Below are 26,239 nucleotides of genomic sequence, written 5' to 3' on the forward strand. Positions count from 1 at the left end.
GAGTCTATTTTGCTACAACACTTAGACTATTAACAATATGAATTCATGAAAGTTGAAGATGTTGAATAGCTCCATGAAGCCCAACTTTACTAGATCTTCTAGCTTGGATCTCGATTCGGTTACGCCCGCCAAGCCATTCCGGACTTTAATGGCCTAACCCCTATTATCTCCTAAGGTCTAAGTAAACTTCACATACTTCCCCCGAGACTACTACGCATTACTAATTAAAAATCGAAGATCGTCGTTCTGTCAAACCCTGGTTGGTTTCTATGCCTGTATAGTCGGTAAAGAAAAATGCATACTGCGTATATGAAGCCGTCTAGTTCTCGAGATCCAATGTTCATTTGTCATCACTTCTCTCTAGCGTATTCCCTCGCAGTATACAAAAAGGGTGACATGTAGCTCATCCAAGATGGTCGACTTTTTTCTCCAAATAACTCTGTAATCAGGACGCTGTAACCTCGGCACAAAATTCAACCGTGGAACTCTGAATTAGTATACCGATCTACCTTTTTTATATCCCCAAAATGTCCAACCCCTCCTCCATCCTCATCCTCGGTGCCGGCGAGCTCGGGACCTGCGTCCTCGAAGCCCTCGCCGCGCATCCCCAGCGCGAGCGTGGGCGCACCCAGATCTCCGTGCTGCTCAGAAACTCCACGATCGAGACCCGGGACCCTGAGAAGAAGCAGCAGAACGCGCGTCTGCGGTCGCTAGGCGCGTCCCTCGAGCCCGGCGACCTGGCCACCGACTCCGCGGCGCGGCTCGCGGCGATTTTTGCCCGCTTCGACACCGTGGTGTGCTGCGCCGGCTTCGGCATGCCGAAGGGTACGCAGGTCAAGATCACAAGAGCGGTGCTCGATGCGCGGGTGAAGAGGTACGTGCCCTGGCAATGGGGCGTCGACTACGACGTCGTGGGGCGCGGCAGCGCGCAGGATTTGTTCGACGAGCAGTTACATGTGCGGGCGCTGCTTAGGGAGCAGGAGGGTATGGAGTGGGTCATTGTTTCGACGGGGTTGTTTATGAGTTTTCTGTTCAAGCCTGAGTTCGGGGTCGTGGATTTAAGGGGGAGGACGGTGAGGGCGCTAGGGAGCTGGGAGGGTAGGGTGTCGGTTACGACGGCGCGGGATATTGGTAGGGTTGCCGCGGAGATTGTGTTGGATGAGAGGGAGAGGGAGCGCGAGAGGGGGGTTGTGTATGTTGCTGGGGATACGGTGTCGTATAGGCGGATCGCGGAGCTGGTGAGGGAGAGGTTTGGCGGGGAGTGGGTGGAGGAGATGTGGGATGAGGAGTTCTTGAGGGAGAGGCTGAGGGAGAGGCCGGGTGATGGGATGCTCAAGTATACGTATGTGTGGGCGGTGGGGAGAGGTGTCGCGTGGGATTTGGATATCACGGTCAATAAGAAGCGCGGGATCGAGTTACAGGGCTTGGAGAGCTATTTGAGTGACATGCCGGATTTGTAGGGAGTTTGATGTAGGAGTTGTTGAATAATAAGGAGGTCTCTTATTAAGGAGTTGCTGTAGCGCCTGGATACATGACACCCAACCACGAGTCCACGACCACTTGAGTTTGCTTGTCCTGGCACGAGGACTTTGGATCACGATATCCAAGTTATACATATATTTGTACTGTAGACATCCCACGCTTCCTAGGTATGCATTGGCCAACCTGACAACCTGCAGAGGCCTTATAGGTATTTTTAAAAATTGGTCTTCCAGCAACTGGCAATGGCGCACTAAGAGAGGCTGTCAAGTTACTCTTATAATCTAAACTATGCATTTCACATCCAATCATAACCGTTGTTGCCATATAAGAACCTGCCCCTACTTTGTAAAAGCCAAGCAGGATAGTTCCATCCGATGCCATCCAGTTTCACCAACTAGGCATTATCCTAAGGGAAACGGGGAAGGAAATATGAGAAAATAAGTTAGCGAGTCTACTGAATCTATTTTGGGTTGTGTCATGTCTGTCCAAGAGGGTTTCCATGACACAGCTTGGCAATACGGCATATCGACGCACCGTGACCAGATCGATGCATCACCAGTACAGTTTATTAAAACAGATAACTACCTACCTAGGTATCATAGGCATTATATACTGCTGACTCTCTATTCTCCCTAGCCACATGCTCTACTTCATGGTCCTCTGGAGGATCTAAAGTGACGGAAGGTAATAATGTTCCAACTAGGTGGGTGTGTGTTAATAGGATCTGTTGATACTAGGTAACCTGTGAACTAGATTCGTGAAATATACACATACGTACTACAGAGGCTTGGCCTTGTTAGACTATCTTGTAGTTTTCCGCTTAGTTCTCTCAATAGCCTGCAATTGGCTTATCTGATTCGATGGTGTCGTCAAGGTCGAAACACACCCTTCGCCGTTAGCGTCACGACAACTAGTTTAACTAATTAGTGAGCTTTTGGTGTGTGAACTACCTAGTAGGGTAGATGGATTTCTAAAGTTGTTTCTTCACTCCCAGACACGGATGGGTGTATTGCTCGTGGGGCTTGCGACAGACTCCAGGAGATCCCACGGCTTGGCCCGATCTGAGGCCCTTGGCGACGAAGCTTGGCAGATTTAGCACTTGCGCTTCATCGATATCCAAGGATATTCTGGGTTCTTGCCCCGGAATAGAAGAGAAATGTGTAACAGCTAGTCAGTGCGTTTGAAAGTTCATCGGAGATGAGATCTGGGGAAGACAATAAGAATGCTGACATCTCCCAATCTTCCATCTCTCTCCTCTTGTTCCGTCAGCCGGCCCTCTTCATCCCAACTTCCGTTCTCTTGTATCTCTTCATAGTTATCTTTTCCAGGAAAGTGCACAGGTGCACCATATTACTTTCTCTACGTTGGATCTAGTCGTCTTTCTTCTCCATCGCATCATTCTCGTCTCTCCGCCCATTCTCCCTAACCCCATATTTCACCAAAGACAAAAAAAACATGAAGTCTACATTCGCTATCGCTTTCGCTACCTTCGCGGCTCTTGCTGCCGCTGCCCCGCTAAACATCAACCTCGGAGCTTATTCACCTGCCTTGGTGGTCGGTGATGGTGCTATCGGATTCAACGGCGCGGAAGGAGAGGCTGCCAGAAATAATGCTGCGGCTCTTGGAGGCCAGGGAATAGCCTCGAAATAAACATTGTATAATGTTGACTAGACGTCACAGAGCTCCGAAGTATGGATTCACTTATAGTACCTATTGGCATGTTCATAGACTAACATATCGCCGTAGATTGATACCCCCTGTTATACCAGATAGCGTCTTCAATGATGCGCTGAATACTTTCGGGGCTTTGGGCACGGAGAGATCGCATCCTATGGATTTCTCATCGTGAATATCTAATATTTTTATTGTCTGGATTGCTGGGTGGAGGGCTAGGCGAGCACTGCGGAGTCCGGCGTGATGGAGTGAGATACCTTCAATGTTGGAATATCCAGTCACTTATTAGACGGCGTAATGGGATAAGATCAGTTAAGATACGATGAAATGGGCTTAGGAGCCGGGGCCGGGAAGGATGAGAAGCTTGTTACGTAGAAGAAATGATGCCAAGGGATGCCGAGAGAAAATAATAGGAAAAAGACGTTTCAGCATCACGACTCCGTCTCGGCTTGTTTCTCTTCTTTTCCAAGATGCTTCGTGCGAAACACTTCTAAAAATAAATGGGCATTTGTAGATCGCTGCGGGCAAATCGTTTCAGTACCCATCTCTCGGGTCTTGGCTTTGCTTTGATGGGTCTCTCCAATATCTTCGCTCGGCAGATGGCTGTTTCAAAGTCAAGTGTAAGCTGAGAAAAATGGAATTGTAAGGACGTCTTAGAAAATTAATTAGTTTTCGTTTATTTATTGGGGTATCGAAAGAACCTTGAGAATGGACATATGGATGTTGTCTAGGTAGTTGGTTTTCTTTGAACAATAGGAGCTGACGCTCTAGATGGAATCACAAACCACCCATCCCATCAACTCACTCGGGACCTATGCCGATAGCTGTAGTGCATCAAAAGATGAATACGCAAGTATACATGCGGACATCCACGGAAGTGTCGCCTGAAGCTTGAGCAAAAAACACGTCTAAGGGGACACATGCTCTTCGCTCTCCGTGTGGACAGCATCCTCCGGCTTTGAATTTGCGGGATGCACAAGGACGCCGGCCTCAGGGTCAACGACGTGTTCGCCTCTTCTCGCGGCCTGGACGAGGTCTGGCTGCTCTTCCTTCAGTTCCGCAAATTTCTTCTCGGCGTCCCAGACCCAAGGGCTGTGCGCGGCGAACAAGAGATCCATCTCCTCAAGCGTCCTCTGGTTACTCTCGGGGTAAAAAGCCCAGACGATTGGGATCGCTACTATGTTACACGCACCGAAGATGTGTAAGGTCGTGGAGCCAATGCCTATCATCGTTTAGTTCCATCGATCAAAAAGGGGAAAGATTCGTAAGCGGCGAGCTTGACTTACTGGAGAACATGACAGGACACAGCAATGTTAGCCATCCATTTCCGATCGACCAACCGAAAACACCCCAAGCGTTTCCCTTTGCTCGTACTTGGAGAGGGAAGATTTCGGCAGGATACAGCCAAGGCACCGTCAACCAAGTTGCACCAAAGACAGAAGTGAAAATGAAGACAAAGGACGCTGCGGCGGCTCCGTAAGAGTTGGCCTTATCAATCTCTCCTCTCGCTGTCGCATCTTGACCTAACTTGGAGAAAGCGCCGGCGAGAAACATGGCGATACCCTGGCCAACTGCGCCCCAATAAAGAGTCCACCTACGGCCGATGCGGTCCAAAGTGAAGACGCAGATGAGCGTGGCAAACATATAGAAAATGTTGTTCAGGCCACTAATCCATTGGCTCTTAAACGTGTCAAAGCCAGCTATGCGGAAAATGGTGGGCGCATAGATCGTGACTCCCGCGATGCCGACCCATTCTTGGATAATTTGAAGCCAGATGACGAGTTGTACACGTCTTCCGGTGTGAAGCTCTCCTGAACCGATGCCGAATAGCATATGCAGATACGAGTTCTTCTTGGACTCTTTGGACTCGAGTGCAACGATGTTGTTAATGTCATGTAACTCCACTTCTGCCCTCTCACGGTCTTCTCCGGTAGATCCTCGCAGACGATGCAAGATGAATCGAGCTTCTTCGACGCGCCCAGCCTTAACAAGCCATCTCGGTGACTCGGGGAAGAACCAAACCGAAGCTAGCAATATAAGGAGAGGAATAATCTGGAAGGCGATGGGGAATCGCCACCGGATTGCCGAATCACCGTTGTCGACGAATGACAAACCAAACTCGAGCCAATAGGCGACGACAACACCGAAAATGTTCAGCGTGAACTCAATGGCTATGAACTGGCCTCTCGAGGTGTGTTCCGCTGTCTCAGTTGCCCTGGCAAATACCGGGTCAGACATTTTATTGCAAAAGTGGCAGAGAATAAACTTACCAGACTGGGACAATGGCGTTGAGAATACCAGTTCCAATTCCGTTAACAGCCCGAGCGCAGATCATCCACTTATGGTTCTGGGCTGAGCACTGCAAGCTGGCACCCACGATAGCCCAGACGGCTCCCAAAGCGATAGTCTTGATTCTACCAACTTTGTCGCCAACCCATCCTCCGCCAAGGCAGCCGAACAAAGTTCCCAAGTAATACACAGAGACGATTCCGCCTTGAAGCAGGCTGTCGGTGACGATGGGCTCTTCTGTCACTGGGTCGACATAGCCAAAGCCCATAAGATCGATATAATCCTTGGCGTTGTTCACACCGCCCATCATACCTTGGTCATATCCAAAGAAGAAGATGGACTAATACGACCGGTGACGAGTTAGATTATGCGTCAATCCGTAAAGGTAAGCTTCCGGAGTTCGAAAAGCAAAATTGATTTGGTACGTACCAGCGCCGCGATACAATTGATCGCGATGAGTAGCTGGCGCTTCTCTAGGAAGTTAGCTACGTTCAAGCCCGGTAGCCTCTCCATCTCGTCTCTCCTTGCTTGTAGCAACGTGAGATCGATTCGTCAGCACCACTGAGACATATATACACACATATACGAGCTTCACTTTTTGCTTTCACGAAAGCAAGAGCTAATGTTGTGAGAGGTTTTCTAAAAGCCTCGAAGACAAACCGGAGAGGGGGATGATCTACAAGATATATACCTGATAAATATTCCTACATGTAGGGGAAAAAAGGAATCTCATCGAACGTAATACCTGTTACGGCTTAGGGTCGCGTCACAGCATGACCTCTGCGTCGGAACCAATAGCTTCGAGGAAACAAATCACGAATCCTGGTCCTCGCTGTGTCTCGTACCCGATATCAGGCCGAGGTGGCCAACCCAGGTTACAAACATGACAAAGAACCAGGGCAGCTGCGCAGAGCTAGGACTGAGACTGGGATCCCAAATACGGCGCCGAAGAGACAATTCGATGTTTTCCTTGAAGCCTGACCCCGCTGCCCCAAATCTCCAAAATATGCAGGCTAGGTAGGATTGGTGACATACATACCTAGTTCTAGTTCCAGTTCCATACAAAGGGAATGGGGGTGGGATGGGGAAGCCGAAGGAGGGCGTCATCTCCTCTCCCCCATGGAGCCCCCACAAAGCAACATTCCGCTGGGTGAGGGGGGATCAGAGGGATCAGATCACCAGGCGAGAAAGGAAACCCGCCGCAAGCAGGGATTATTTCTTGCTAAGCTTTGAGAGGCTCTCCGATCAAGAGCCGGCCAAGCCTATTTGGGGATGACACTGCTCGCTTGAGCCTCGTCTAGTTCAAATTTGAGTCTAGGGACAGCTGATATTTTGACTATCATCTTTCTCGTTAGTAGTAAAACCATCTTTTCTAGGAGACTTGAACAACAAAGCCTCGGTAGAGAGGCGACGCGAGCCACTAACGTTGATGCGCTCCAATCAGTGCCCATCGCGGCCGGTGGAAATTAGCTTATTACAAGGGTGTCTCACCTACCGCAGACCAAGACTTCGCTTATATGGGAGGCGATCTTACCGAGTTTTGCGGCTGAAGGGATGACGCTAACTAAACGTCGTTCGGCCGATCATCGAGCGACACTTTACAGTCTTGATCTGGAAAGGCGATTCTAAACTTCATCCTCGTGGATATCTACACTTAGGTTGGTATTCGCAAGTACACTAGACGACAAGAACGGATGTCGTCTTCCGATGGAGTTCGCCAGCGAGAGCGAGACCTTAATCGAACGTATCACATGCAAACAAACATACCTCCGGAAAAGGGTAGAGTGAAGAAGCACAGCAATCAATTGTTATGTTTAACGATGTGAATGTTCCAAGAAAGCTTCAAACTAGAATGAATAGGGGTGACCCCTTTTCTCTCCCATATCATCGCTAATCAGGCCATGTTCACCTATGAATGTCCGGAAAGTCCAATCTATAATCCGGATCATGCTCTCTGCTCCGGCCCATACAACACCTAGCCCCATCATGGCTCAGGCTGGCGGTACCAATAGAAAAACGCATCATCCAAGCACTCCCCCACCGTCACACCCTGGTACCCCCTCTGCACCATCGACTCCAGTATAGCAGGAACGAGCACCATCGCCGTCCACTGCCTCGAATCCTGCATCTGCACGATATACGAACCATTCCCGTCGATTCGCACAATATCGTTGAACATATCCACCGACTTCAGTATCTCCTCCGGGCCATCGTGCTCGTAGTCGTGCGTGTCCAGGTTATGCATAATAACATGGTACCCCAGCCCCTCAAGCTGCTCGCGCACATTAGGATCGCGCCACACCCCGTACGGCGGACGCATGTACGCCGGGATCAGCCCAAACGCGTTGCGCAGCGCCATCTCGTTATACACCATCTCATTAACCAGCGCCTCCGCCCCGCCGTCCCCGTCGAGCCGCGCGTGCGTGTACGTGTGCGACGCGATCTGGTGTCCACTCTCGTGGATGCGGCTCAGCAGGGCGGGCCACCCGGTCCCCGGGTCGTCTACGTTCGTGTGCCGCGCCGACGAGTTGTTGTTCGGGTCCGTGGGCGCCGACCCCGCGATGAAGAAGGTGCCCTTGAAGTCGTAGTGGTCCAGCGCGTCCAGGATCGTCTGCGTCCACTCCGAGGGGCCCTCGTTGAACGTTAGCGCGATCTGTCCCGGGTTCGCGCACGTGAAGATCGGGACGCCGTACGGCACGTCGCCTACGTGGCTGCGCGGGAGGTCGAAGAGCGGCGCGCCAGTCGGCATCGGGACCGCGGGTTCGGTCGGGGTTCTGAGTATGGGGTTAGCTGTTTTTGATCTTTCGCCGTTGAGATAGGTACCCAGGTAGGCGAGTAGATAGATAGATAGATAGATACGTACGTTCGTGGTAAGAGAGGCGGCATGTTCCTCTCATCTGTGAGACTGCGTATGTCTTTCGCAACGTTGCTGCCCATGAACATAGCGACGGCGCATATACCTGCGAGCGACAGCGTACCATATAAAATGATGTACATTACGTATAGTAGCTGGTGGTGCATCTGGGAGGACGAAGCCGGCCGCTCAACTGGCCGTTCAGCTGGTTGTTCAGCTGGTCGTTCAATAAGTACACCCATTTTGAATTATTGTGAATGTTGACAGTTCTTGAATGTGTTGTTTACTTTCTGTAGTTGACTTGAGCAGATAGGTAAACGAAGGAGGGTAGGGATATATGTATTGTATAAGAGAGTAGTCTCCGAATGAGAGACGCTTTGACGCCGATAGTAAGTTTTTGGATTGTGGGTGGCTTGAAGGTAGACATCTCATGTTATATTGAGGTACCAAATATATTCCAGCCATCAGAGCTTAGTACATCAAGAACTATTTGATAACAGTCGTGGCTTTTACATTTGACCCCTTCGACTCTGCTATAACCCCTTTTCTATTGCCACACTAAGCGCCACTCAAGAGCAGACCATTGAAAGAACGACGTGACGAAATTTGAGCAACAAACACACGACGACATACTATGCGTGGAATAAATATTCGCCAATTATACAGCAATAGAATTTATAATTAATATTAGTCTTGCCTTCGGCCACAACCTTATGAGGCGTGATATATTTACACCCATCTACTAACTAGGTATATACAACAATAAGCTAGGTATAATTAGAGCAACGATTGGTATGCTGGAGTATATTCCAACTAAAGGCCCTGCTAATGGCCAACCAACTCAAGGAAATATCCAAAAATGAAAGTAACTTTTTGTTTTAGCGTTCATAATCTCTTCATTCTGTGCATCATGATTTCACTCATCTGGCTTCCGATAGCATGGAGCTCATAAACATAAGAAAAGAAAGGAAACGGAGGATAGCGCGAATTGCCGACAAACTTTTCCAACTCGGTGAATAATATACCAAGGTGCATAGTAAGCTTTTGGTGTGACTTCGTTACGTTGCTGATTTTTCGATATCGTGAAGAATATGGGGAGGAAGATGAGTAGGGGCGGGACGTGTTAAATAATAGTTGGCAGTCCCGCTGTCGGTGCTGAATGTGCTCGCTACCTGGCCCGTTGCCAAGCTCGGTGCCTGGCCAGGTACCTGAAGATGGCTAGGTTTAGGTTTGGGCTCGGTGGTTCCAGGAGGAGGAGTAGGCGGTTGTATGTTGTAGCTGGGGTTTCTGCTGGTAAGCCTGCTTGGGTCAGGAGTAGGTGCCGTGAATGGCGTCCTGTAAACTGCAGGGTCCAATTGATTCTCCTCGTCAGGAACCAGGGTGCCGATAATCTTCTCATCATTATTAAGCGCATCCTCGAACCGGTCGAGCTGTGCCTGCCAGTCAGGCTCCTCAGCTTCACCGGTCTCGGCGATAACTTTGCGCGTCTTTCCCCAACCGAAGTTGTCCATGTAGACACACGCGTAGAGGGTGACACAGATGTTGATGAAGGGACCACAAGTGGTGAAAATGACTAGGCCTAGCATGAATTGGCGACGCTCAATCCAAGTGCGACACAACCAGAACACCATGGTGAAGTAGAAGCACAGGGGAATGATCATAATGGACGCGAAAATCAAGATGATCCAAGCGGGTTGATCTGTAGGATTCGGTCTGTTAGCATACGATCCGTGTGGCGCTCATGATAAACACGATAGCCTCGGAGGGGGTATACTCACGCATAAATGCGTAGATCATGCAACCCAAACTGGCGATAACGAAGAAGTTAAGGACCCAGGTCAAGCAGTTAGAAAATGCGACAATTCGTTCCCAAAGATTGAAATTCCATTTTGATTCGACGAACAACATCAAATCATTGCCTGTTGCGCCGAGCGTCCAGCGGCGACGTTGACTGAGAAAGACCGAGAGATTGTGAGGAACGTCTGTGAAAGCGTACGCCCTCAGAGCCTGTCGCGTTTTAGCCTTGGGGAATGTCATGAGCATCAAGCACACGTGGTTGCGGTCCTCAGAGGCTGTAGCACGGATACGCTTGATGATGCCGTCCGTTGGTTTGGGGTGGTAACCGAATTCTTGGACGAGGATGAAGTCACCACACGTCTCCTCGCAAACACGAAGTGCCTGGCAACATCCGGGAAGACAAGAAACCTTCTTGGTACATAGACTCTGGTGAAGACGTCGTAATCCTTGGGCGATGGTATATTCAGCATTTTGATAGATGGACCAGATATTCCAGTGGCCGGTGGAGAAATCAACGGCAACATAACCGCATACACCAACGGTACCAGGATAATGAGACTCGTCGACGAGATGGCTGATGCAATCATCCGCAAATATCGTATCGGCGTCCATGCCAATTAGCAGTTCGCAGTGCTTGATCTTCGCATCCTTGACTAAGAAGTCTGTCATGGACTTGAAAAATTCGGGGTTGAAGATAACCTTTGGACGTTTGTGGCGTAGGTTGAAGTTGTGCACGAACGACCGAACAACAATCAAGCTGTCTCGTTTGCCTTGATTTTGCTGCTTGACGATGCAATAGAACGGTATGCCCTTGTACATTCCCCTTGTGATTTCGACATCCATCGACTGGCCATCCCATGCGACGTATGCGGCGCGAAGCATCCTACGCTCAGTTTGATCGGAAAAGATATCCTCCATGAGGTAGTCGGCGGTGGACTTCTCCATACCAGGCCCGCGAACCTTGCCATCACAGATAACCATGATTGCTTGTTTATGCTGACTGATGTTGACTTGGTTGACAAGCGAATCTAGTGACCTAGTACACTCTTCGAAGCTTTCGTTGTAGCAAGGCATAAGAAGAACCAAGTCTTCCGGGTTCTCAGGTATGATCTTTTTTGGCTTGATAATCGTGTTCTTCAATGACCAGGTAATGACATCGAATATCATGACACAATTTAGAACAAGCGGTAATGAGATCAATGGCAGGTAAAGATAATAGAATCTAGGCCAGTACCAAGTCGCAAAGATCAATATGAAGCTATAAAAGGTGAGCTTTGCATACGACATAACATAGATGAACAGTTCTACTCACTTTAAGGAAAAGATGAGCGATATTGCAAGGTACTTGTGTATCTTGACTTTTCTTTTTCCCTTCCTTATGAGTTCGGGGTCGATAGCCTCAGCGGCTAGGGCTGAACTCGTTATGTTAACAGTGAGTGGAGGTAGATCATGAATATCTAACTCTCTCTCTTCGTCACACTCAGACCCATCGACCTCAGACAGAGCTGTTGAAGGCGTCGTAGGTAGCGACGACGAAAATTGCGACGTAGGCGACCCTATTGCGCTAGGAAGTCCGTCTGGGCTTGCACCTTTCTCAAAAAACTGAGGAGATAATTCCGTCGCAACACCGGAACTGACAGCTTCCCTAGGCATTGGGGTAGCAAGCGGCGTGAAGAATATCTCAGACTCATCATGTTGGGATAGAGTTCGAGATGATGGGTATACATTAGACACCTTTGAAGAGTCTGCGAATGGACCTCCTGTAGAAGGGCGTTCATGTTGCTCATGTCTGTCGGAGAATGGATTGCTCCCCTTCTATTCGCCATGGTCAGTTTAAAGCATATGAGATGAGGAGTGGTCGACATACTCTGCTTATAGGTTGACCAGGCATGGTCAGGATGCTTGTCGTGACCTGACAGCCGCTGTATACCGACGATACACTGTCATAAAACAAAAGCACGATAACACTAAGAACACAGATCACGCGATCACAAACACCGGACGTTCTCGAAGAGATCACGACGGGGTAGTGAGAGAACAGGTTGGAGGCCGTACAGAAGAACAGAGGCGCTCGAGAACGAGAGACTTCAAGCGTTGCTAGCTTGGTTTTAATGAATGACTAGAAGCTTTCTCTCGTGAAGAGAAAAAATGAAGGAAGACAAGTCATGTTCAGAGGGGGAGAAGCCCTGTGTATCTCTTTGTAGTCACTACTGACACCTTAGGAGGTATAGCGGCAAGGGCCCAGGACGGGAGATCCGAGTTACAAGGCCACAAGCTTCGAAAATGTGTGGGCGAAATCTTACCTCATAGGTCAGAGGTGCTCAACCCAGCTGAATGGTAAACTGGACCCTGACGAGCACATCGAGGGATGATCGCGGCTATCCACAAGGTATGCTACCATAGCTGCATAGGTGTCTCTTAGACCGGGCGTTTTATCCGGTAACAGGAAATCATTGCGTAGAGAAACGGGGCCGTTAAGTCATTCGGAAGCGCAAGAGACCTGAGAAAACCCAGGAGCAGCCGATTCAAGCAGCCCTGCATATGTATCCGCGTAGATGGGCTCCACGGAAAGAGATTAAGTTTTGGCTAGACCTGGCCTTGAAGATTCAGACGAACCACTTGGTAGGCTTTAGCTTACCCGGTCCGTTGAAAACTAGGGGATCCATATAACCGGAGATGAAAGCATAGAGAATGAGACCATGCCATACCATATCCTCGAGTCAGAAAGTTGACATCAAAGTCCATAATAGCTCAAGCGGCTATACTCAAAATGAAATATTTTAAACGAGACATCCAAACTGCTTCGCAAGCTGCTTCAGGAATGAATAATGCTAGTCTCGCCCTAGGTAGCAAACAAATCGCATCAGTTCGAAATGACGACGACGGGGAGAACCTACCAAAAACCACGCCTAGCTTCTGTGGCAAGATAGATATTTTACCGCGGTGTGGCGATCTTGAGGGAGAAAAAAATGAGTAAGAAAAGAAGACTCCGGCTCCACGAAGTGTACGTATTGGACTCGACCAAGTGGATAGCTAAACCTCAAAGCTTAGGTAGCTGTCATGGCCAGGATCTAGCAGAGTTTTGTTGCTTTCCCCACGGACAGCAATGCATAGCTGCAAGCTTGTCAGCCAAATTAATGTTTACGAGACGATACTGAAGTTATTGGGGACCAATGAGCTATAAACGGTGACTTGATCATACGTGGCCCATCAGGCCATATGTGAAGATATGGGAGTCTAGATCGATATAACTACCTGGATTTTTCATCAAGCTTAGTACCTAGTAGCTAGGTAGCGCGGTTGGTGTGGACGTAAAGTAGTATAAACGATATCAAGACAGAACGACTAAAAAATGGATCGCGATACCATGACTCGGGTGAGTTATCCACTTCTCGCTACGGCTGGAGTTGGTGGAGATATAGGCCTCAACATCTGCTTGGGACGATATCACGTGTCCAGAAGGGGCGAGACCACAGCTTTGGCCGGATTCAAGAATGCGGTAAGTTATTCGTGGTGTTGAGTCGGTTCCAAACTAGGCCCTTCTTTCAGATCGATCATCGCTTGTATGTAGTCGTAATGGAGAATCGATTAGACAGGCGAAAATTTTTGTACTTGCTCTGTACTCGAGTCAGTAATTATGACATTCCTCCAAAGTCTGAATACTTTATATTCCCTGTCTCATCCCTACGAGATACGTTTTGTTCCGTTCCTCATCCATATTGCAAGCCTATTTTTGTCGACGATCGTTCTTTTTGAACTCTCTTGTTCCAACCCAATTCTCTCTCTTGGCGCTTTCCGGCAGACCAACTCTCGGAAGCACTTGTCAATCAATACTCTCTTTTTGTTGTTAAAGACTCATAATGCATCGACTCGTTGTAGACGATGTTGTGGAGGATGTTCGGGGACCCTTCTCGGTCCAGGACCTTTCCCTAGCCATTAAAGCATTGAAGCAGAGCGATACGCCAAGTCAGGAGACCTCGCCGCCCAGGACTCCCCAGTACAGCACTTTTCAGTTTGAGGCAGATGGGTTATCGGATTTGAAGCCAGCCAGCATTGACCGCATCAGAGAGGACGAGGAACCTCTGGTGGCAGTGATCGGATGTGGATATGTCGGCACACAGCTCATCGGTAGTTTTTCGACTCAGTATGACGTCCTTGGCTTCGATGTCTCCAAGGAACAACTTCGAAGGGTAGAGGCAGAGCATGGCGGCGAAGGAAGCCGAGCTACCTTCACCCTTGATCCTCGAGACCTTTCCAAGGCTACCCACTTCCTTATCTCAGTGCCAACGCTTCTTAAGGCTGACAAGACCATTGACACTTCCTACGTCAAGAACGCCTTATCGAACATTCGCACATATGCTCGAGCGGGTTCAACTGTAGTGATCGAAAGTTCGGTCGCCATTGGAATGACGAGACAACTACTTGGCCCCTTGGCCCAAGAAAAAGGCTTTTTCGCCGGCATGTCCCCAGAGGTAAGTCCACATATACGATTGAAGACCCAGCAGGTTCACTAACTATTTTGAAGAGAGTCGACCCTGGACGGACGGACCCACCAATGAAGACAATTCCCAAGGTCCTTTCTGGGTTAGATGACGTCGTACCGGGATCTCTCAACGCCATCATTCGTCTCTATTCGCGCGTGTTTGACACCATCGTTCCCGTTTCCACCCCGGAGACGGCCGAGATGACCAAGCTATACGAGAACTGCCAAAGGATGGTAGCTATCGCGTACGCCAACGAGATGGCGGATGCCTGCCTCGATCATGGCATCGACCCTTACGAGGTGTGCAAAGCGGCGTCTACGAAGCCGTTCGGCTACACGCCGTTCACACCCAGTCTTGGTGTTGGTGGACACTGTATTCCGGTCAACCCATACTACCTCTTGTCTAACAGCCAATTTCCCTTCTTGAAGATGGCTACTGAGACTATGTGGCAACGACCGGAGAGGATCGGTCAGCGAGCACTAGATGTCCTCTTCCAGGACAAGCCTCAGACGTCACAGATCAGCCAATTTAAGGGCATTCGACCACGAGTACTTGTGGTCGGTGTTGGGTTCAAGGCTGGTCAGTCTCACCTAAGCAATTCCCCAGGCTTAAAACTCATCCAGACCCTCGCGGACTCGCGACGGGTGGACGTTATGTTTGCCGATGCGCTAGTAGAACAAAGCGCCATCCCTAATGTTCCTCGTCTAGACATGGACGACTGGAACACATCAAGTCTCGAAGGATTCGACATGATCATCGTTTCCTTCAAACAAACCGGGATGGACTTCAAGATTCTCGAGGAATTGAATAACGTCAAGGTCGAGATGTGGTGTCCGTAACGGATGCCATCATCTCCTCCGGATCACTCGAGACGGCTCAACCGACTATCTGGGGAGTTCTAGCTAATTTAATGAGGCGATGACGATGTGCGAAAATCAAAAGCGCAAAAGTGCCAAGATGAGTTGAAGTTGGTTTGTCGGCGTTTTAATGTGTTTAAATTACGAGGCTTGCGGAATTTTGATATTCAATTACATCCTATTAGTTACATATCAATGCATCTAGGCGGGCATGGATTACGGGTCTTTTTCATACAATCGGCTAAATAGGCGCACCCTCTTTACTTTAATATATTTCTATCAAGAACTCCTTTTTTTCCCTTCGCAATTGACTTGGAAATGTAATTAGAAACTTATTTCGGTTAATCACCAAGTATATAGTTCTGTGGACGTGATAAAAAACTATGCCATTCCTTGCGTACAACTTAACCTCATACATTCGTTTTTGTATCTTCATCATGCTCAGTGGCCATAGGCACCGGTAAGTGCATATACCAAAGTTACAGTAAAAGCCGATCGAAAGCAGACACTAGACGGGTATTACCTCCTGAACGCTGCTTTCGTGTTGAAAAAAGGGACCGAGTCACCTCAAACTTAGAATTCCCAGAGGACCTAGGAAATGGGGATTTTAGTCATGAAATGGAGCTAGATAGAAGCCGCGGCTTGAGGCATTTGTCATGACCCGGGTCCCGGAAAGAGCCCAAGTGCCTGTGTTACCATCTCAAGCCACGCCGAGGCAAGGACCTCTACCTCTACTTCCGGACTTAGCATCGCCAACCTAGTTGTTTCACACCTTACTTATTCGTCAACCAAATCTAGCAGTATATTATCAAAGTCCCGTGATCCCCTAATACGTAGTAACTATATCATACATATCATTGTCCAGCCATGTCCAACCCAGCCCCAACCTTCCTCAACACAGTCTACTACCCCAGCTGGCGCGTATACAAAGGCTTCCCCCCCTCAACCCTGCAACTCAACTGCATCGACCAAGTCTTCTACGCCTTTGCTAGGCTCAACGTAGACGGCACCCTTAAGTACCTGGACGAGTACGCGGACCTAACCAAGCCCGTCGACGGGGAAACCGGCTGCCTCCGCGCCCTCGCCAAGCTAAAACATCAGAAGCCCTCCCTCAAAACCCTGATCTCCATCGGCGGCGGCAGCGGCAGCGCCGAGTTCCCAGCCGTAGCCGCGGACCCAGCCCTCCGCGCCACCTTCGCAAACTCATGCAGGCAATTCGTCGACGAGTTCGCGCTAGATGGCGTAGACATAGACTGGGAGCACCCAGAAACGCCCGAAGCCGGGTCTAACTTCATCCTCCTCCTCCGCGCGCTGCGCTCCGCGCTCCCCTCGCCGCGGTACCTCCTCACGACCGCGCTGCCGGTCGGCGAGTACTGCCTCAAGAACATCGACATCGGCGCCGCGGGCCAGCTGCTAGACACCCTGAACCTGATGGGCTACGACTTCAACGGGCCCTGGACCGACGTCTGCGGACACCACGCGCAGCTGCTCCGACAACCGGGCGACGAGCGCGCGATCCATCCGGGCCTGCGGCACAGCTGCCACCGGGGCGCGAGTTTCCTCCTCGCGCACGGCTTCCCCGCGCGCAAGCTCGTGCTCGGCGTCCCGGCTTACGCGCGTTCGTTTACCGGGGCTAGGGGCGTTGGACAGCCGTTCAGCGGCGCGGCGGAGCTGGATTACAACGAGTTGCCGCCTGAGTGGATTCGGGACGCGGTCGTGGATGAGAACGTCGCTGCTGCAAGTTATGTCGATAGCGCGCCGGGAGGGAAGGGGTTCGTGAGTTTTGATGTGCCGAGGACGGTGGGCATGAAGGCCGAGTATGTTAAGCAGATGGGGTTGGGCGGGTTGTTCTACTGGACTGGTGTGGGTGATGTGAATGGTCCGGATAGCTTGGTTAGAGCAGGTTATGAGGGCTTGGATCGTAGGTAAGGAGGCGAGGATGAAGAAAGGGGAGTCCTAAGTTTCTCGGGCTTGTATCAGTTCTGTAGACGTAGATCTACGTGCCTAGGTTTATTAATTAGATACTTCCTTGCTAGGAGCATTGCTAGCCCTCTTACAGGTAGTAGGGTAAAAGGGGGAGGGTAAATCTATAAACTGTAAGTATCGTTACCTCGAAAATGACTTACAACACAGAAAGGGATCTAGATGTCTTGGCCAGTAATACCCCTATTACAATTCAAGGAGGAGTTCTCCGTGTTATAATGGTCACCGTGTTTCGATCATAGCAACCCCAATCTAGGCGACCAAATTCTGCTCTAGGCAGCTATTCACACAGGCACATTAGCCATCACTTGAGGTAGACTTGTTCGAGACATTATGGGGGTAAACTCGTTGTGTTCATTGTAGTACCTAACTGCCAAGCACCATGCTACCAATCACCAGGGGGTGGACAATTCAACGCCCAGAAAGGGGTGAAGAAAGGAATCCGACCTTGTCGCCTTTTCTTTGCCGTTTTTTTTCGCCCATTTTCTGTTCATATTTAAACCATGTGTGTGTTCCCTTCCCAGTTCACCTCGACAGCAAATACGCCGGTAACTCCAGTCCAGTCGTGCCTCATGATCATTATCATCTGCCGTACACCACCAAGGACCGGGTGGCTCAGAATTGGCTTCGCAAACGGAAATTTGAGGTCGATGGTTCCAATCTCTTTTTGTAAACGAGTAATGCTTCGTTCATACGTAGAAACGAAACGAAAAAGGCTCGATACGACGTTGTGGCCTAGGACGACAAAGGATGTTAGAGGAGTGAATTTCACCAGGGTTTGTTCCCGCCCCATGCTAGAACCGACATTGAAAGTACATACCTGTTCACTGATTCAATTCTTGTTGGGTCCCTGTCGGGTGTAAACGCCAGGGTACATCTGGTGGAAGCGCTGAGGCTCCTTACCAGCCTCCTGTCCATTGCCATCTTTGGAACGCTTAGCAGCACCAGCTCCATTGTCTTTCTTGTTGTCGACGATGTACAGGGGAGGGGCTGCATGCGAGCGGGTAACGGCAGTTAACGGAACGGCAGCTTCAGACCACCAGTTGCCTTGCTCGTCGCGGACAGCGCCCTTGCCACTGTACGGCATGGTGTAGGGACTGCGCTCTGTGGTCTGGGCTACTCCAGGAACGCTGACGCCCTTCTCAGCGGGAGTCTTGTACTTCTCTGGCTTTGACATTGTCGCATTAACGTCCTGATTCTCGATGTGTATGTACTCCTGCAACTGAGATCATCTGTCAGTGATCAAATAAAGACAATGGCTTCTTGCGCCTAGGATAATGGGAACGACCAGTATAATCGGCGATTAGGAGTGATATTTATGACCGTTGAGACTTGGGAGTTAAAAGATAGAAAGGTACAAGGTGGGTTGGTAGGCGGTTGAAAGAAAATAGGATTTCCTCCGCTAGGATAAGGGAAAGCGCCGTCTCGCTGGAGGGGAGGAAGAGAAACAGTGGAAAGAACGACGAAGGTTAACGTCATCTACTTGCGCTCGACGGAAGGATAGAACGTGCGAAATCTTGACAGGTGGAATGAAAGGAAGTCGCATAGAAGACGCGAAATTATAAGTACTGTGTGAATGCGAAAATAGAACTTCTGTATTTTGTAACAAGGGAAAATGGGTGGCGACAAACCTCGGTACGCTTGTTCTTCTTGAAGAACTTCTTGATCTTGGTGAACCAACGAGGCATCGTGATAAATTGTGATGTGCTGGCTTGGAGTAAAATCGAGTTTGGAAAAAGGCGTTGAACGTTGGATTGGCACGAGTTGCACGGAGGAGTTTGCGCAGATGAGTATGGAGATGGTGTCAAGCGCAATAATGTAGTGTAGGTGGTAAGTTAAGGTGACTCTTAGTGATTCAAAGTGATCTAGTTGTCGTGAAGACATTGCAAAAATTTTGGAAAAAAGAAACTCGATTTGACCGTCAGGGGAATCGAACACCCTGAACGAGGACTATCCAAACGGCTCATATCGTCTATATCAAGAGATAATTTCTATCCAGAAACCCAATCTATAGCCAATACCCATTGAGCCATTCCAATCCCCGCCGTACCAACCCGGTCCATGATTCTTTCTTGCCGAACCATCACCTTAACTCCATACATATGGATGTGTACGAGCTATGTGATTTGCTAGGGGCTCACTCTAGCGCCTATTACGTCACCTCTCTCCTATACTTAGAATATTTTGCGTTAGAGTTCACTATGGAGTACCACTGTGTGGGTTTATTATTCCGAAATACTACCATATATTTAATCCGAACTTTTTGATGATGGGTGTAGAACATCCTCAGACAGGGAAAATGAAATAGAGCAGTTAAACCCCATGGAAACATATATCACAATACAATACAAAAAAGGTATATTAAACAACATGAGGGTCTTTCTCGGAGATTGGACTGTATAAACTGCTTCAACTAGTAGATTTATATAATTCATGTAAACCTTTAATGTTTACACAATGCTATTATTTCATTTGGAAGATCCCACCGCGGCCTTGCTTGAATACATTCATATCGTCATTGATGGATATCAGGGCTAAGGTAAATTCTCCAATAACATAACTATTATTGTACCTAGGAACGTAACATATGTTTCTAATACGTAAGCCTTTATGTTATGTATTATTGCAAATAAGGATACATTGTCAGCGACGATACGCTGGTAAGTTTGAACCCCCTACAGTAAACTAGTCATAGATTTCGGTGGCCACCAATCATAGGAGACCTATCCTTATATACTAAGCTTATTTGAACGGTTGGAACATGTTTATAAGATTTACTTATAAATCAACGTTGTTTTTGATAAACAGCACTGTACCTGCTATGTCACAACAGGTACCTAAAAATGGGTTTGGCCGTAGAAATTGAGAACCGCCCTATGCTTTATAGTATACCATATACGGACCATATATAGTTGTAGAGCTATGTCAATGATAGTAATAGCCCCTTATTCGTGGGATAGGGGCAGTCGACAATTAGGGGTATCACGTGAGGCCCAGGAGTTGCGCCACTTCTGCGCCACAACGCTTGGTTCTCCTTCACCTAAAACAAACGACAACCCTGGCTCCACCAACACCACGACAACCCCCTCTCTGCCATTTGAATTGGATATGCCTTAATTAATGCTTTGACATCTCCAGCGGCAGAGCTTAGCTTTCCAGCCAGACGAAATTGTCTCAATCTGGGGGGAATTGGTCAAATTTAGCTCTTAATGGCGGGCGTGATTCAACAGGATTCGCCACTGTCCATAACCGCTAGCGCCGCCCGGCATCCTCACATTTTTCGTTGCCATCATGACAGCCGTGTGTGTGCGCATAACGTACTACCTTAAAAACAGTGACCAGGAATATCTCCAGGCAAAAACCTAGCTCTCCTGATACAAGACGGAATCGGCACGGCTGGCTGAACTCGTAAAAGCCGCGGGTAGCCGACTAGACGCAAAATACTAGCCCGAGTATCAAATATGTGCATTCGTTATGGACAATCTGGTTAGGTTCGAGAAGAGACTACTGGAATTAGTTGAGGAAATAGAATCTAAGACTGGCAGTGAGGATAAGAGAGATGGTAAATGATGGACGCTCATGCCGAGTAGTTGGGGATTCACTGCGACCATTGCAATGGCGTGGTTGCCTGCTAGGACGTAAGCGTTGAATTTGGTACGGCAGAAGAACGCTTGGTATCTCCGTCAGTCGGCTTAATTAGGGACCCTTGAGATTGCGCGTAATATTGTTGACTATTCTCAAGAACAATTCGGGAATCTGAACTTAGGAACAGATTGATGGAGACGACGTTTGATAGTAGCCTTGGAAGGCTAGAGGCTGTCATTTAAGACCAGAGGGCCGAGATATATCGATTGGAGGATTTGGCATCTAGGACAATGCATCAGAATCGGGTTTCTGGCGACGTAGAAAAGTCCCCAACCAGTCCGCGCCCAATAACTCAGGCCGAAGGTCATTCAAAGAAGACCCATATCCTAAAAACAGAAAAAGTCGAGAAAGTGTTACATAGTTGCTGCCGTGTTATTAAATACATTTAATATGGCGCCTTCATCGTGTATCCGCCCTGTACGAAGAATCCGCCTGCGACAGCCAAAGAGAGTACAGCAAGAGGTAAATTTAGTTCGATAACGGACCAAACCCAGATACAACCCAATGGTGGTGATTGCTTCATAACAGCAAGATAGCTGTATTTATTTGAGATGTGAATTAGATAGCAACCGGAACAGATGCTAGCAACGAAGAAAATAGTCTGCCGCAGCGGATCCTGGTATCTTAATGGTAATCCGGGACAGAACCTTGGGAAAGCCTGGTGTGGATGGAGCACATAGATGAGCAACGTAAATACTGTAACATAAGTCTTAGCTTGTTATATCCCCACTGGGTTGACCGAGCTGTTGTGCTTAAATCTTACCAGCACAAGCCTGCATTGTCCTTATTACAATCCGAGGCCATTCGATAGAGACGGCATATTGATGTTGGACAAGCACGTCAAGGGTAAAATGTAGCATTGACAAACTAACGCTCCAGAGGATGGCGTCCATGATTCTCTCGGCCCTTGGGGATAAGGGTTCTTCATCATCGATCTCATCTAGTTGTTTCCCCTTATGCTGTTCAGCTTGCTTAAAAAGGTTGCGATCTTCCGCGAGCTTCACTAAGGTCTCTTCGCTGGGACCGGATCGGTCGGGGTGAGCTAGCTTGATGTCTGCTGCCTTCCTTTCTTTTCTAGTTTGAACCATGGTGAATACTGGATGAGGTACGGAGGATGACCTAAAAGTCGACTTAAGAAAAACGATAGAATTGTGTTAAGTAAAGATGGTCGCGTGCCAGTGGTGCTAGAGAAGACAATTAATTGGTGGTATGGAGTATTGAGGAGCTTCTGAGTGTATTCCTATTAAGCACACGTACCTTAACTCAACAGCCAATCAGAAATGGCCAAGACGATTACATTCATGTACATTTTGATGGTTAATCCTTGCACCAATTGATTTTATGCAAGAACTGGGGCCTAATATGTACTAAGGAGGTATAGAAAGAGGGGCACTTTCAATTACTAGGTAGGTAGTTTGACGCCAACGCGATTGCCATTCCATCATCTCTAACCACTAGGCCGGGCCAGGGTCCAAACCCAAACTTGCCTGGTCCCAATTCCCCGGATTACCTTTCATTATATTCATGCGCCTTCCCGTCACCGGGACTGTTTGTGAATCTGTGTGAAATCGAAGGAGTAGGGCAGCCCGGAGCTTCCCCTCGCCTTCCGAGAATTCTCGACAATGACTCTCTCAACCCTCGGCGTCCTTGCCGTCATCCTACCTCTCCTCTACATGTACACCTCCTCCGTCGCGCAAACGCGATTGCCCACGCTGCGCAACAAGCGCATCTGTTTGCTGATAGCGCACCCAGACGACGAGGCCATGTTCTTTGCGCCTACGGTGCTAGCCCTGACCCGCCCAGAGTCCGGCAACCACGTCAAGATTCTGTGTCTGAGCTCCGGCAACGCCGACGGACTAGGCGAGGTCCGCAAGAAGGAGCTCGTTAAGAGCGGCTTGCTGTTAGGCCTGAAGCATGAGGATGATGTCTTGGTTATAGATAGCCCGTAAGTAATAAAAACATCCCCATACGTAAAAATGTACTAATGTTGGAATGACAGCGACTTCCAAGACTCTATGACCATAACCTGGGAAGCCGACAAAATCTCCTCCCTCCTCACCTCTGCCTTCGCGCCGAACCTCACCTCTCAAAAGTCCTCTAATTCCAACCCTGCCGCCACCATCGACGCTCTCCTCACATTCGACGCGCACGGCATATCTTCGCATCCAAACCACATATCCCTATACCACGGGGCGCGAACCTTCATCTCCTCCTTAACACGGGGCAAGCCTGGCTGGGCCTCCCCCGTCGACCTCTACACGCTAACCACGGTCTCGTTACCGCGTAAATACTTTGGTTTCCTCGACGTCTTTCCCACCATATTATCGCTGGTCATAAACGGCGGTGGCGAGCGTAGGAGCGACAAAGGCAACCCGGGGGCGCTCGTCAGCATGAGCGCGCTAGCAGGCGGAGGTCGCGAGAGCTACGGCACGGCGCGGCTAGCCATGACCGAGGCACACAAGAGTCAGATGGTTTGGTTTCGGTGGGGCTGGATTGCGTTAAGCCGGTATATGTATATTAATGACTTGAAGCTGGAGAGGGTCAAGTCGTGACTATCCTCGTGCAGGTCGGACAATGGCGATTAATGCTAGTACGTAGAAATCGTGAATATATATCACAAGACATCTATTGAACACTGAACCAGACAAGCATTCCATGTAGACTACATACTTTGAAGACCTCAGTACCGTTCCCTGGAGGACTACGTATTAATTACTGCTTGTGCCCATATGGGACATGCTTACAGCGGATTTTATGCCAGACATGTATATAACAGATATAGCAGCTTACATATATATATCCAAGTTTCTCGCTCTCAGTAAAATTCGTCGTCATCATAAGGAGCTGCCGGTTTATCCGGCGGCACGTGGCCCTTAGATGGCCGTCTCCATCGGGACGTATTTAGGAGAAGGGTATCAAGGCCAAGTTTGGCCATTGGTAGGTGCCCAGCTAGAGAATGCCCGTGCACCAATTCGGTTCTCAGTACTACTGTTCGTCTGAGAAACCATCTCCTATTATGCTTCTGTGGCGTATCCATAGGGAGACGGTAAGTACGGATTTTCTGTGGGACGTCTCGTATTGGGTCGAACAACTCTACATACCCGGTAGATGTTCGATAATGGGCCGGGTTTGGAATGAAAGTCCGGAATTCGCGTATGAAATTCGGAACCGCGACAGTCACAAGCGGATTGGTAAGGCTATGGCTGCGGACCTTCAACAGGAACTGTCGACAAATCGTCTGGAGATCGTACCACGTCCTCGCTTTCAAGAATCGAAGCCGCTCGTATCGCATAATGGCTTCGCTGACACGTACTCCGTCACGAACCAACTGGGCATACTCAAGCACCGCTTCCTCGTACTCTTCACATATTGTGTCGTTCAATCGCACCGCTTCCCTCATGAGTGGGACGACCTTGCTGAAATGGTGTCGCGCTATAAGACTCTGGATGAGGGCCCAATACTCTTTGAAACGAGGTTGGACCCCTCGTTCAACCATAAAATTAAACATTGTTTCTACCGCTGAGGGGCCCGGTATCTTCCAATATATGTCCGCTATCTTCCATGCCGTAGTTAAAGGCGGCGAGCTCAGGACGTGAGTCCAGTTCAGCAGCTCATACCAGATAGACATTGGAACTGGAATGTTTTGTGTTTTTGATATGTGATCAACCAATTGGCACGCGAGGGCGATCTCCCCGTTCATACAATACGCATCCACAATAGTTTTCATGAGCTTTAACGAAGGACGATAGATGGAAGGGCAAGACGTGATTTGGTCGTGCGGACCGAGAAGATCGTCTTTATAGATCAAGCGTCCTAAGCAGATGCCGAAATACCTTCGCAATATCATGGTGCCAATAAACCGCAAAGCCCCAACCCGCGCGTAGGCGATTATCGCAGTATATAATAGATTTGGAGTCAGTCCGCGTTTCTGCAGCAGGTAATGACTAAATACTCTTGCAACTGGGCCACTCTTCCGTACTGACCGGATAAGATCTTCAGCGTGACCTATACTCTTGTTGAGTCCGAAATACATTTTTCTCTTCCGGACATGAAATCTTAGGATATCCAGTTTGATAATTTTATGTCGACTGAGCCTAAATCGAGATCTGTGGAGGTTTCGCGGATCGTTTACTTTTCTAGTCTTGTCATAGCCATTGTAAGGATCTTTTGTAAGGAAACGCGCAGACATATACTCGTCATAAGTTTCCTTTGCCCGCCAACTTTTGGTGTTGAATTTTATCATATCCGTCCAGAACCATCTCGCGGCTTCAATATCCGAAGCGAACCCCGCGTATCTGAAGAGGTACGTATATTCTTCTGTTTGCAGCGTCTGGCCTGTGGCCTGCAATGCTAACACAAGAGATTTTATACACTCTAGAAGCTTTACGTAAACACTTCGGATTCCCCAATCATCGATGTAAGATTCCATCCCAAGGACCTTGGCCATCCCAGCCGTTATGTTGAACTTGTCGGTTGGATCGATTGCCCAGGAAATCCTGGAGGGATCTAGCCCTTTGAGGATCTGAGTAAAGGTAGTCCGAGGCAAGGCAGCTATAGCTTCTTGCAGTTCAAGCGGCTTTATCTCCAAGATCAAGCGTATATTGATGAACATTCTCAGAGGGTCCCCATGTTGCAGCGCCAGAAGAACTCTCCGAAGCGGACCAGTGACATGGCTGACTGGATCACTATCGGATGATTCCGCAACCGAAGAGGCGGCTATCCCAGGGGTTTTATTTGCATTGCTGCCGAGAAGATGGCAGAACCAGTCAAAGTCTTGGCTCGAAATATTGGCTATAGAATGAGCATGGGAAGCGTAGAGGCTCCGACATGACGAGAAGTTAGTTGTAGGCACTCTTGAATGTCGATGTAAATGAAGGCTAATGATCCTCGAATGTGTTCCCCTTGGAGGTGTATAGAAAAGAGCTCGGTGGCCACCAAGCGTCACCATCGAGGTAGCGGGGGGCATGGCGGCAGCTGTTGAGCAGTATCATACTAGCAGAACGATCTGCTAATTCGTGATAGAGGCCGACGACGACGTGATTGGCGATAGTACATACATTATCATCTAACACGGGTTTGCGGGGAAGCTAACTGTTAGTCTGCTTGCGCTATCCGCGGGGAATGTGGAGAGGAGAAGTTGACAAAGTGGATGAAGTGGACCTTGGGATAGTAAT

At 48.9% G+C, this 26,239-nt stretch overlaps 10 protein-coding genes across 10 annotated transcripts; 4 read left to right on the forward strand and 6 right to left on the reverse strand.

The window, feature by feature from the left end:
* The first annotated feature begins 202 nt into the window (after positions 1–202).
* F4807DRAFT_470050 (NAD(P)-binding protein) lies at positions 203–1,534 on the forward strand. The gene has a single exon (XM_048002778.1). It carries the CDS (start codon positions 528–530, stop codon positions 1,458–1,460), a length of 933 nt encoding a protein of 310 aa, XP_047851086.1. The 5' UTR covers positions 203–527; the 3' UTR covers positions 1,461–1,534.
* Positions 1,535–3,895: 2,361 nt separating this feature from the next.
* On the reverse strand, positions 3,896–6,108 carry F4807DRAFT_224989 (general substrate transporter). The gene is made up of 4 exons (XM_047994103.1): positions 5,875–6,108; positions 5,427–5,785; positions 4,443–5,371; positions 3,896–4,378 (listed from the first exon to the last, which is right to left on the reverse strand). The coding sequence occupies exons 1-4, from the start codon at positions 5,956–5,958 to the stop codon at positions 4,065–4,067; spliced, it is 1,686 nt and encodes a 561-aa protein (XP_047851087.1). The 5' UTR covers positions 5,959–6,108; the 3' UTR covers positions 3,896–4,064.
* A 1,321-nt stretch (positions 6,109–7,429) lies between these two features.
* Positions 7,430–8,819, reverse strand: F4807DRAFT_470052 (uncharacterized protein; the record flags this gene model as incomplete). The annotated part of the gene is made up of 2 exons (XM_048002779.1): positions 8,309–8,819; positions 7,430–8,219 (listed from the first exon to the last, which is right to left on the reverse strand). The coding sequence occupies exons 1-2, from the start codon at positions 8,539–8,541 to the stop codon at positions 7,430–7,432; spliced, it is 1,023 nt and encodes a 340-aa protein (XP_047851088.1). The 5' UTR covers positions 8,542–8,819.
* A 382-nt stretch (positions 8,820–9,201) lies between these two features.
* On the reverse strand, positions 9,202–12,661 carry F4807DRAFT_225074 (glycosyltransferase family 2 protein). Its single transcript, XM_047994104.1, has 4 exons — positions 11,964–12,661; positions 11,409–11,911; positions 10,078–11,354; positions 9,202–9,998 (listed from the first exon to the last, which is right to left on the reverse strand). Exons 1-4 carry the CDS (start codon positions 11,985–11,987, stop codon positions 9,358–9,360), a joined length of 2,445 nt encoding a protein of 814 aa, XP_047851089.1. The 5' UTR covers positions 11,988–12,661; the 3' UTR covers positions 9,202–9,357.
* A 1,295-nt stretch (positions 12,662–13,956) lies between these two features.
* Positions 13,957–15,419, forward strand: F4807DRAFT_463516 (nucleotide sugar dehydrogenase; the record flags this gene model as incomplete). Its single annotated transcript, XM_048001990.1, has 2 exons — positions 13,957–14,568; positions 14,622–15,419. 2 exons carry the CDS (start codon positions 13,957–13,959, stop codon positions 15,417–15,419), a joined length of 1,410 nt encoding a protein of 469 aa, XP_047851090.1.
* A 549-nt stretch (positions 15,420–15,968) lies between these two features.
* Positions 15,969–17,678, forward strand: F4807DRAFT_438471 (glycoside hydrolase family 18 protein). The gene has a single exon (XM_047999128.1). It carries the CDS (start codon positions 16,305–16,307, stop codon positions 17,364–17,366), a length of 1,062 nt encoding a protein of 353 aa, XP_047851091.1. The 5' UTR covers positions 15,969–16,304; the 3' UTR covers positions 17,367–17,678.
* Positions 17,679–18,252: 574 nt separating this feature from the next.
* On the reverse strand, positions 18,253–19,108 carry F4807DRAFT_463518 (uncharacterized protein; the record flags this gene model as incomplete). Its single annotated transcript, XM_048001991.1, has 2 exons — positions 18,253–18,642; positions 19,052–19,108. 2 exons carry the CDS (start codon positions 19,106–19,108, stop codon positions 18,253–18,255), a joined length of 447 nt encoding a protein of 148 aa, XP_047851092.1.
* Positions 19,109–21,450: 2,342 nt separating this feature from the next.
* Positions 21,451–22,153, reverse strand: F4807DRAFT_463519 (uncharacterized protein; the record flags this gene model as incomplete). The annotated part of the gene is made up of 2 exons (XM_048001992.1): positions 21,451–21,761; positions 21,829–22,153. The coding sequence occupies 2 exons, from the start codon at positions 22,151–22,153 to the stop codon at positions 21,451–21,453; spliced, it is 636 nt and encodes a 211-aa protein (XP_047851093.1).
* Positions 22,154–22,451: 298 nt separating this feature from the next.
* On the forward strand, positions 22,452–23,699 carry F4807DRAFT_438475 (LmbE-like protein). Its single transcript, XM_047999129.1, has 2 exons — positions 22,452–23,010; positions 23,065–23,699. Exons 1-2 carry the CDS (start codon positions 22,688–22,690, stop codon positions 23,615–23,617), a joined length of 876 nt encoding a protein of 291 aa, XP_047851094.1. The 5' UTR covers positions 22,452–22,687; the 3' UTR covers positions 23,618–23,699.
* Positions 23,700–26,221, reverse strand: F4807DRAFT_438476 (uncharacterized protein). Its single transcript, XM_047999130.1, has one exon. It carries the CDS (start codon positions 26,029–26,031, stop codon positions 23,881–23,883), a length of 2,151 nt encoding a protein of 716 aa, XP_047851095.1. The 5' UTR covers positions 26,032–26,221; the 3' UTR covers positions 23,700–23,880.
* Positions 26,222–26,239: the final 18 nt, after the last annotated feature.

The sequence above is a fragment of the Annulohypoxylon truncatum genome, assembly GCF_022578515.1.
Source record: "Annulohypoxylon truncatum strain CBS 140777 unplaced genomic scaffold F4807scaffold_33, whole genome shotgun sequence".
Lineage (NCBI taxonomy): Eukaryota > Fungi > Ascomycota > Sordariomycetes > Xylariales > Hypoxylaceae > Annulohypoxylon > Annulohypoxylon truncatum.

Coding starts and splice junctions, on each gene's coding strand:
- F4807DRAFT_470050 (XM_048002778.1), top strand. CDS start 528: ATGTCCAACCCCTCCTCCATCCTCATCCTCGGTGCCGGCGAGCTCGGG.
- F4807DRAFT_224989 (XM_047994103.1), bottom strand. CDS start 5,958: ATGGAGAGGCTACCGGGCTTGAACGTAGCTAACTTCCTAGAGAAGCGC. Junction 5,786..5,874: donor TCAATTGTATCGCGGCGCTG/GTACGTACCAAA, acceptor CGGTCGTATTAG/TCCATCTTCTTCTTTGGATA. Junction 4,379..4,442: donor GTGTCCTGTCATGTTCTCCA/GTAAGTCAAGCT, acceptor AAACGATGATAG/GCATTGGCTCCACGACCTTA.
- F4807DRAFT_225074 (XM_047994104.1), bottom strand. CDS start 11,987: ATGCCTGGTCAACCTATAAGCAGA. Junction 11,355..11,408: donor TCGCTCATCTTTTCCTTAAA/GTGAGTAGAACT, acceptor CACCTTTTATAG/CTTCATATTGATCTTTGCGA. Junction 9,999..10,077: donor CATGATCTACGCATTTATGC/GTGAGTATACCC, acceptor CGAATCCTACAG/ATCAACCCGCTTGGATCATC.
- F4807DRAFT_438471 (XM_047999128.1), top strand. CDS start 16,305: ATGTCCAACCCAGCCCCAACCTTCCTCAACACAGTCTACTACCCCAGC.
- F4807DRAFT_438475 (XM_047999129.1), top strand. CDS start 22,688: ATGACTCTCTCAACCCTCGGCGTCCTTGCCGTCATCCTACCTCTCCTC. Junction 23,011..23,064: donor GTCTTGGTTATAGATAGCCC/GTAAGTAATAAA, acceptor TTGGAATGACAG/CGACTTCCAAGACTCTATGA.
- F4807DRAFT_438476 (XM_047999130.1), bottom strand. CDS start 26,031: ATGCCCCCCGCTACCTCGATGGTGACGCTTGGTGGCCACCGAGCTCTT.